Raw genomic sequence first — 9,228 nt, 5'->3', positions numbered from 1 at the left:
TAACCCCTTGAGGTCCATTCCTGCCCTAATTTTCTGTGATTCTATGATTCTGGGTAAAAATGTTTTTCAGGTTGGTGAAATGGGTGTAATGAGTGTTCTTCTCAGAGCAAATGCAGTGATGTCTGGGGAGGTACAGCTTTCTTGGTGTGAGTGGGTCGGCTGATTTTGTGGGCAGAAATGTGGTGGTCCATGGATTTGCTATATATGGTGGTTTGTAGAGTGCCATCCCGGATGCAGGTTGTGGTGTCCAGAAAGTTGATGTTGGTGTGGAAGTATGCCAGAGAAAACTTGATCGAAGGTTGGTAATTGTTGAATCTGGTAGAAATCAAGAAATGAGTCTAGGTGTTCAGTCCAGATAAAATATCTCTATGCAGCTCAGGTATAGTGCAGGTTTGGTGGTGTCACTTCCTAAAAATTCTTCCTCCAGGTAACTCAAGAAGAAGCTGGTATTTTGATACCATTATGCTACCAAGTAGTCCTTTTCCAGTATAGCGTATTCCGTTTGGAGATCTGGCTTAACCTGTACCAGCAGAAGAACTCAATACCACATCTCCATGTGGAGGCTGTTGGAATAGCTGTAGCAGCTGAGATCCTTTTGGGTGATTATAACTGCCTATGCTAAAATGTTTCCCAGCATAGCTGTGTCATATAGGGGTATAACTATCCCTCTTTCAAACTCATTCATATGCACCAATAAAACAGAATGGCAGCCATTTTTTTCCAGAATAAGTCATAGGCATGGGAGAATAGGATTAATGTGAGGCCCCTAAACTTTCTTGAAGGGAAGACCAAGGTTTTCAAGGTTCCATTTGCCCCTTAATTTACTTTGTCCTAAACAGTTTGGTAGTTGTACAGTATAATTGGCACCTCAGTAATATTGCCTTCCCTGAATTTTAGAATGACACATTCTAGGTCTGTCCTCCAGAGCTGTAGAGTTATACAAGGCAGAAAAGCAGTTATTTTTTAACTGCTTTTTGAACTACTCAGTTCCTGGCTATCTTCTCCTCTTTCCTTGTCCTGTGCCAACTCTGAAGCATGTGTGGAGTGGTATGAGTTGTAATAATAGTACAGTGAGTCCAGTACTATCTGGTTCAAGTTGATGTATTCATGTTTAGATGCAGCTTTCGCACATTACTGCAAATGTCCATGAAGAAAAGAATATTGCAGTCAGCAGCCTAAGTAATGTGGTTGTGTGGTGACACAAATTGCTGAAGAATTGTGCTTTTGTTATGAATTTGCTAGTGTTGATGCTTCAGGATTAGAAGTTGTATTTCAGAATGCCAGCTCTAGTTTTATGGTTTCAAAGATAATCATTAAGTGCCAACTGAAAGTGAAGTGATATAGCAAGATCTACCAGAACTGAAGTCCATAATCCTGCAACACCTATCTCTATCAGAGTATGAATTAGTCTTGTTCACTTTGGGTATATTTAAATATTAGCAGAATTAACAGGTTGGTCAGAGTGGTACTTTAGAGACTAACTGATCAGAGTTTTTGTAGGCAACAATGTACAAGCTAGCTGATATGGAGCTGTTTCATGTTGTGTGCCCTTTATGAAAACTAAGTGTATATTGCTGTTCATTTGTGTTGGGTATAGTGAGAGACATGGGGGGAGAGGGGTGTTGCATTGGTGCAGATCGATTTAATGCATATATCAAGAATATCATGCATGTGAAGGGATTAGAAATTGTGCAGAACGATGCTTATACTTAGGTCACCTGCCTGAAAAATTAGAATAGGCACTATTTGATTTGCCAGTTAGTAGAACTTAAATGTTAGGGTAAGTATCACTGATTTTACACTTATTTAAAATGTTGCTATCTTCTCTGCATCAAACTCTTAACATATGTGTGAAAATAATAAATGCAAATGAACTATATTAGCAATAAAACTTTGCTATTTAAGGCAAGCGATGCTAGATCTGCCAAACTGTAAAAATAAATAACAACCTAAATTCATAATGCTTAAATTTATGGGTGTTTTTTTCTTAGTTGGGTTTTTTTATTACACTTGTGAAAAGTGCTTGATTTGAGATTGCTGGAAATTTGAATCTGTTCATCCACATCATGCCTGTCTACAGGGCTGGTAATGCAAGCTTTTCCAGGCCTCAGCCTTGTTCTCACTCAGCTCTGGGGTTGAGCTGAGTGTGTAAAAATAGACTAGACTATGTGGCCTTTGCCTTCGTTAGATCATGAAATAATATCTTACCCTATTGGGACTGATTAATTTCCCTCCCCTCCCCCCCAGTAATTTAAAAAAAAAAAAAGAAACAGCGTGAATCAAAGGAGTTTGAGAGACAAATCTGTTTGTAAATGGATGTTTGTCCTTTACGGAAAATTGAAGTTAAGTGAAAGAATTTATCTTTTCCATACTTGATGTTTTCCTTAAATGTTGGCTATATCATCTTATGCTTGGGATTTTTTCTTTAGCCTTCATTGCTAAAGATTAATAGTAAGGAGTACTATGTGGAATGAGATTAGTAGTTTAACCTCTTTAAACTCAAATAACAGATTTTAAAAATGGTGTTAATGTCTTGAAAAGATTAATGGGGGTGGGGAAGTGGGATTTGTGAAGCCATATTCTAGCTATACAATTGGCTCTTTGGTGTAGCCACTATTTTATTTTCTTAATACAAAGTGAAACTTGGGGGAGTTTCACGTTAGTACAAATATGATGAGTGATACAAGTATTCATCCCATGTTTGATTTCTGACTAGTGAACCTTGTGTGTGTGGTAACCTAGCGTGTCTGTACATGTGCTCCGGAGTGGGGTGCGAGGGGGCATTTTAATTGGAGCAGCTTGCAGGAGCTGCTCTAAAACATCTGTGGCGTCTCATGTATTCAGAGTCCCCACATTTCAAAATGGCAGCAGGGGTGCTTTAAGTTAAAGCACCCTCGCTGCAATTTTGAAACATGGGGACTGAATACATGAGACGCTGCAGCATGCTGAACTATTCTGATTAGACTGCTCCAGCAGATGCGATTCATTGAGTCTGCTCTGAAGTGTTCTAATCGGAACGCATCGGAGCATGTGTAAAATTGCCCCTAAACCACAAAAATGATCCAAAAGCCTTTACTAAAATCAGTGGAAAGAAGTACTTAATTTCATATGCAGTGTTATCCTCTGTACCCTGTGCATTATTTTGCTGTAGTTAAAGTGTATATGAGTATTGTAGGTTTGGAATTGACTTCTGTTATCTTTAAATGTGTCTATAAATCACCTACCTGTCATAAGACACAAGCATAGGTTTTGAATTGTTTTGTCTTGAGTAGTGTGTTTAATTCTATACATATAATGTTCCTTTGTCTTGTAGGGTTCTTTCTTAAAACTGAATGCCCTTTAAGGGGGATGCTTGATTGCAGATTGTGTAGATTTGTAAATAAATGGCTTGTATCACTGCTTGTTTTCCACCTTTCATCCATCATTTTATTTTATCTTTCTGCTTTCTTATGGAGACCTTTAAATTTGAGGTAACTTTTTTTTTTTAAAAGCTTTTAATCATTGCATTGTAATTTTGTTCTTTGAAGAGAATTTCAAGTTCCTGTTCAACTGATATATTTGTTTGTCCATTATTCATTGCAAATGCATCAGCCAGCAGATACAAATGATTTGTCATCTGTTTGTTGCCTGTTTAGTAATGCAATGTGAGTTCTTATTTTTAATGACAGTTCGATCTTACAGAAACTGTTTCCTATATATTTTTATTGTTCCTAGTGAAAATGACTCCAACAGTGTCTGACTTGCAGAAATTTGCCAAACTTCTGTATGTCTTACGCATTACTACCTGTTTTGCAGAATACCTATAGAATTCCATAAATTTTCTCACAAAACTGTTTATCTGTACAGTGGGATGCTTGGGGTGTTTTTAATTGACAAGTCAGCAACAAAAACAGTATGCATGCCTTTTATTTAAAAAAATAAACAAAAAAGTAAGAGTTAATAGCAACATATATTCATATACCAAATGTGCTTATCCATTCGTTCTGCTCTTCTTTTTATGAACAAGACAGAGTGAGTAATTTGTCTCTGCCTATTAGCTGTTTACATTTATCTGGTATCTTTTACATTACTCTGTGTAAAACTTCTGAAAGACACGTGATCCTTTTTAGAAGGGGGATGCGATTTATATTAACACATGAGCTTGTGATCAGTGTTTATTTTTTCATACCTTCCACAGAAATCTTATGGCTTCATGCAGTTTGGGAAATGGAAATCAGCTGTAAGAAATGATGCTGTTTGTGCACAAAGTGCATTTTATTTTTGTTATGCATCTTTAATGAAGAAAACTGCTGAAAAATGTCTTTGCAGAAACGTTAAAGAAAAGAATTAGTAGCAGCCAAATGAGATGTTGAGATTCATTAAATAAAAATGTAACTAGGGAACTCAATATGTATTCATATCTTATTAAAAGTAGATACTTTGTCTTCCAGTTTAAAGATCAGATCTTAATTCCTACATCCATGTATGGAGAGGCTTTCTATACTTGTGTATAACTGTCCTACCACATCCATTTTTCCCCACTTGCATTAAAGTCTGGGGTCTTTGCTAGGGAGGAATAGTGACCAGGCATATATTGAGTCCGAGGCATGACAGGGCAGTTTGGCATCTGGGCCAGTGGTGATGTGTGGAGACAGTGGTAACTTCCAGCTGCTGGTGCTACCAATATGGTCATGCAGTTGTGATGGCAGCTGTTATTTTTCTGTATCGCTTCCAAGTTGCTGCCAAAGGGTGCCACTATGGTCTTTCCACCTTAGGTTACTGCATTGAGTATTTGTCCCTGGAGGGATAGCAGTGGATGGTTATCTCTAGGGCTAAGTACAGACAGTCAAAAAGCCAGAAGCTGAACTGATTCAGTCTTTGCAGATTAGTCTAAACTGCATAGTTTAAATTGAGAAGCAAGTGAACAGACATTCACTTTTGATTCAGGAAATGCAGCCACATGGCTGCAGTGGCTCAGGCCAGAAGCCAGGGATGCTAGATCTAGCATGCCTCTCAGCCTGCCAGCCACTGGCAAAGGGAAGGGACTGAAGCTCCAAGGCTTTCCCTGCTCCCTGCTTGACTGGAGGGGGCATGGCCAAGCCCCAGCCCAGGCCTAGCACACTGAGGGTTTGCCGGGGGGGAGGTGGGGGCGGGGGGAAGAGTTGCTCCAGTCAGGCTTTCCTCTGCTTCCAGGCTGATCTACCATGTTGGGGAGGGGCTTAAACCTGGCCTGCAAGGTACTCCAGGCCGGGTCTGCCAAGGTGAGGGGGGCAGCCCCTGCTAGGCTGAGGAGGGAGTGGTTGGGGAAAAAGGTAATGGCATTGAATTCATCAAAGCTTGAACAAGAATAGCCCTTTCCCTGTGGGCTGTGAAGGAGATTTAAACCTCACTTCCTCCCATCTGCCTTAGCCTGCTGGCCTGCCTGACATCTGACCATGCCCCCACTCCCTCTGCTCAGGTGGGGAAAAGCCTGGCAGGGGCAGGCAGACTAGGCTGTGGTCCCCAGCTGGGTTTCCTAGCCCTACCCCCACCCCTTTGCTCTGGCTGGGGAGTAGAGGGGCAGGGCCAACCCTGCTCCACTGGAGCAGACAGCCCAGTGTAGCCCAAGGCTGCAAAGCATCCTGGGATCCTGGGGGACAGAGTTAACTTGAACCAGGAAGGGGTCTGGGACAGAAGTTCCATAAACCAGTTTGACATAAATTAGTTAAGTCTGATACTACATTCAGCTAGGTTCATCTTAAACCAGTTTTGGCCATTTTGAAAATGGTTTATGTGCATTGAACTTCTGTTCTGTTATAGATTTAAACCAGTTTCTGATCACAAACCCGTTTATATGTAACTTCTGTCCTTAGCCCAAAAATATTATATGCCTTCATCGCTGTCTGTGAACAATCCAAAATTGTTATTTATTCTCATGGCACTTCTGCAAGGTTAGAGAAAATTTGTTCTCATTTTACAAATGGAAAACTAAGGCACAGAATAGGTGAAGTAACTTTCTAAAGGTCAGGCATTGGTGAGACCTCTGCTGGAGTAGTGTGTCCAGTTTTGCATCTCACACTTCAAGAAGGATTTGAATTATCTGGAAAGACTCCAGTTCTGAACAACAAAAATGCTTAAGTGCCTATAAGGCTATACTTAAGAGGAAAGGCTGAAAGAGCTAGGGTTATTTAGCCTGGAGAAGAGAACACTGAGGGGGAGCAGGGGGGGATTTGATAACAGTCTTCAAATACCTGAAGAGTGATTACAGAGAGGCTGGCGATGGGCTGTTCTCTGTGCCCATAGGGGACTGGATTAGACACAATGGCCTCAAGCTGCAGCAGAAGAAGTTTTAAGTTGGAGATGAGGAACTTTCTGATTATGAGGGTAGTCAAGCATTGGAACAGGTTACCCAGAGAAATTGTGGACTCTCCATCCCTGGAAGTTTTCAAGAGCAGGTTGGACAGGCACTTAGCCTACATGGTTTAGTTGGAGATGATCCTATCTTGAACAGGAGGCTTGACTAGATGACCTTTTTAGGCCCCCTCCAGCCCTGCTTTTCTGTGATCCTATGTAGGAAGCCTGTGGGCAAGCTGGTGATGGGATCCAGTCATCTCAAGTACCCTTTAGTACCTTAGCATGGTACCTTACTATTGCAGGACTGTTGCTCCAATAGAGCCTGATGGACTCCAACCCAAAGCCAAGCTGCAAGAAACATTAAGGTCTCTATGCAGATTCTTTGGAATCTGTCCAATCTCAGGCTGTTTGCCTTTTGCACTGTATTTGGTAAACATAATTTTCTGGAGGGGTGAAAACATGAAGGGGTCTTGGTTAGATCTCCATCTATTGATGCTTGGTGATCGGGACCAAAGCTTACCCTGTAACTTATATTTAAGAGAGACTAACTTTTTTTGCAGTTTGGTTTATATTTTGCCCTTGGACATCCTGTCTCTATTTGTTAACTTGTCTTTTGTTTTTGGTTTAGGCCACCATAAATCAGTTGAGAGCTGAGCTTGCCAAAGGTCCTCAGGAGGTTGCTGTGTACGTGCAGGAACTACAAAAACTACAAAGCTCAGTTAATGAACTAGAACAGAAAAAACAGGTGAGAATTTTATTACTGTATCTATATTATACACGTATGCAGAAATAGAACAACTTGTTATGGTGAAGGGAGTACTAATAATCCACAGCATGTTTGAAGGTTTTTTGTTTTAAGTTTAAAACCTAAGCTTTCCTTGCGTCTATTACAAGTACAGTATAAATTCAGTTGTGTTAATACTTTCAGCTTGTATTAATACGACATAATATATTTATACTGTATTGCCCATCAAAGTATTCAGAAGTCATCAATCATGCCCCAAAATATGAATCCAAGCTTAAAAATTGTAATTAAATACATTATGGAGTCATTTTTATTTCCTTTCTGGTTTATAGACTATAATTGAGTCATTATCAGGGTTTTCTTCACAACTGTGACAGCTAAAAAAAAAGTTTATTATGCTCATAAAAACGGCCCTCTTCCCTTGCCTCTGCTGCAGGATCTAGAGTTTTAAAGAGCTCTTAAAAATCATGACTTGCACATGGAAAAATAGTAAAATAAAAATAAAAGATAGAATGTTCATATATTTTTGGCCATTTCCCCTCTTGTAGATGTAATAAAACGTATGTACACAGTAATGCATGTTGTAATTATATAAACACTATCTGCTTGTTTTGTAGTTGTATGTCACAGCTCTACCACTTTCAGCATACATCAAGCTAATGTGGTAGTATTAGGGTCATCAGCGCTGGAGGGGGAGCATGTTCTTGTAGTATGCAGGTACCCACTTAGACAAGTGCAACAATGTAGGATCTGTCACAGCTTGCATCTGCTCGGTTATAGCATTGTGTGAGGGGCTTGTGCTGCTCAGAGCACATCCAGCCTGCTTTCTGCTTGGAACAGCAAGGAGATTCCCAATGTAGTAAACCAATCTGTTGTCCCTTATTTTGTGGTCAGGACAACATCAGAACGGAACCTTTCTAATTGTGTATACTTGACTGGGGGTAAGGATCTAGGAAAACCTAAAATTCAGAACCTAAATTAATATTTGTTTGATACCAGAATTGTGGATTGGAACAACTAGAGCTCAGCTGCTGGTTCCTTTCAGCCTTAAGGTACATACAGATGTTCAGGGAGGTTAGATTGCAACAAATCTATGTTCAGGGAGGTTAGATTGGTCCGTCACCAGAGAGGACTATACTGCGGTTGCTTGAGGCTGCAGGGGGGGGCAGTCAGGAAGGCCAAGGCAAAGATGGAACTGGGACTAGCTACCCGGATCAAGGACAACAAGAAGTCCTTTTTTAAATACATGGGGGGCAGAAAGAAGGTACTGGGTAACGTGTGGCCCCTGCAAGACACGCTAGGAAATCTGGTCGTCACACCAGACAACAAAGCTAGCTTATTTAACAGCTTCTTTGCCTCCATTTTCCTGGGCAGGGACCGAATCAGCTTCCCCACTGGGACCCCCTCAGGCCTCAGGGGAGGTGCACCTAGGCCAAGGGTCAGTGAGGATCTAGTCAGGGATCTTCTAAAGGGACTGGACATATTTAAATCAGCTGATCCGGACGATCTCCACCCCAGAGCGCTGAGGGAATTAGCTGAGGTCATTGCTGGACCCCTGGCACGGCTTTACGGGCACTTGTGGTGCTCTGGTGTGGTGCCAGAGGACTGGAAGAGGGCCAATGTGGTTCCCATCTTCAGAAAAGGGAGGAAGGAGGACCTGGGGAACTATAGGCCAGTTAGTCTTGCCTTGATCCTGGGTAAGCTTTTTGAGAGAATTATCCTGGCACATGTCCATGAGGGGCCAACGGGGCTGGTTATGCTTAGGGGCAACCAACACGGGTTCATTAGAGGCAGGTCCTGTCAGACCAACCGGGTGGCCTTCTATGACGAAATCACGAAATCCTTAGATGCAGGGGTAGCAGTGAACATAGTCTTTCTGGACTTTGACACTGTCTCTCACCCCGTTCTCATTAAAAAACTGGGGGACTGTGGTGTCTACAACTACACAGTCAAATGGGTCACCAACCGGCTGGAGGGCCGCACCCAGAGAGTGGTGGTAGATGGGTCCTGTTCGACCTGGAGGGATGTGGCCAGTGGGGTTCTGCAGGGCTCGGACCTCGGGCCCGCACTGTTCAACATCTTCATCAGTGACTTGGACGAGGGGGTAAAAATCACCCTGTTCAAATTTGCTGATGACACTAAGATGTGGGGGGATGTGGGCACATTAGAAG

At 41.7% G+C, this 9,228-nt stretch overlaps 1 protein-coding gene across 1 annotated transcript in view; it reads left to right on the top strand.

Moving 5' to 3' along the window:
* EEA1 (early endosome antigen 1) overlaps positions 1-9,228 on the top strand; it is a 144,970-nt gene that overhangs the window by 43,833 nt on the left and 91,909 nt on the right. The window contains exon 10 of the mRNA XM_019515793.1: positions 6,941-7,057. Coding sequence (XP_019371338.1) covers positions 6,941-7,057 — 117 coding nt within the window. The remainder of the gene's footprint in view (positions 1-6,940; positions 7,058-9,228) is intronic.

Source organism: Gavialis gangeticus, unplaced genomic scaffold (genome assembly GCF_001723915.1).
Source record: "Gavialis gangeticus isolate Ggan-Ray unplaced genomic scaffold, GavGan_comp1, whole genome shotgun sequence".
In the NCBI taxonomy this organism is placed as follows: domain Eukaryota; kingdom Metazoa; phylum Chordata; order Crocodylia; family Gavialidae; genus Gavialis; species Gavialis gangeticus.
The sequence above is the reverse complement of the archived record's forward strand: the minus strand, read 5'-3'. Positions and strand labels throughout refer to the sequence as shown.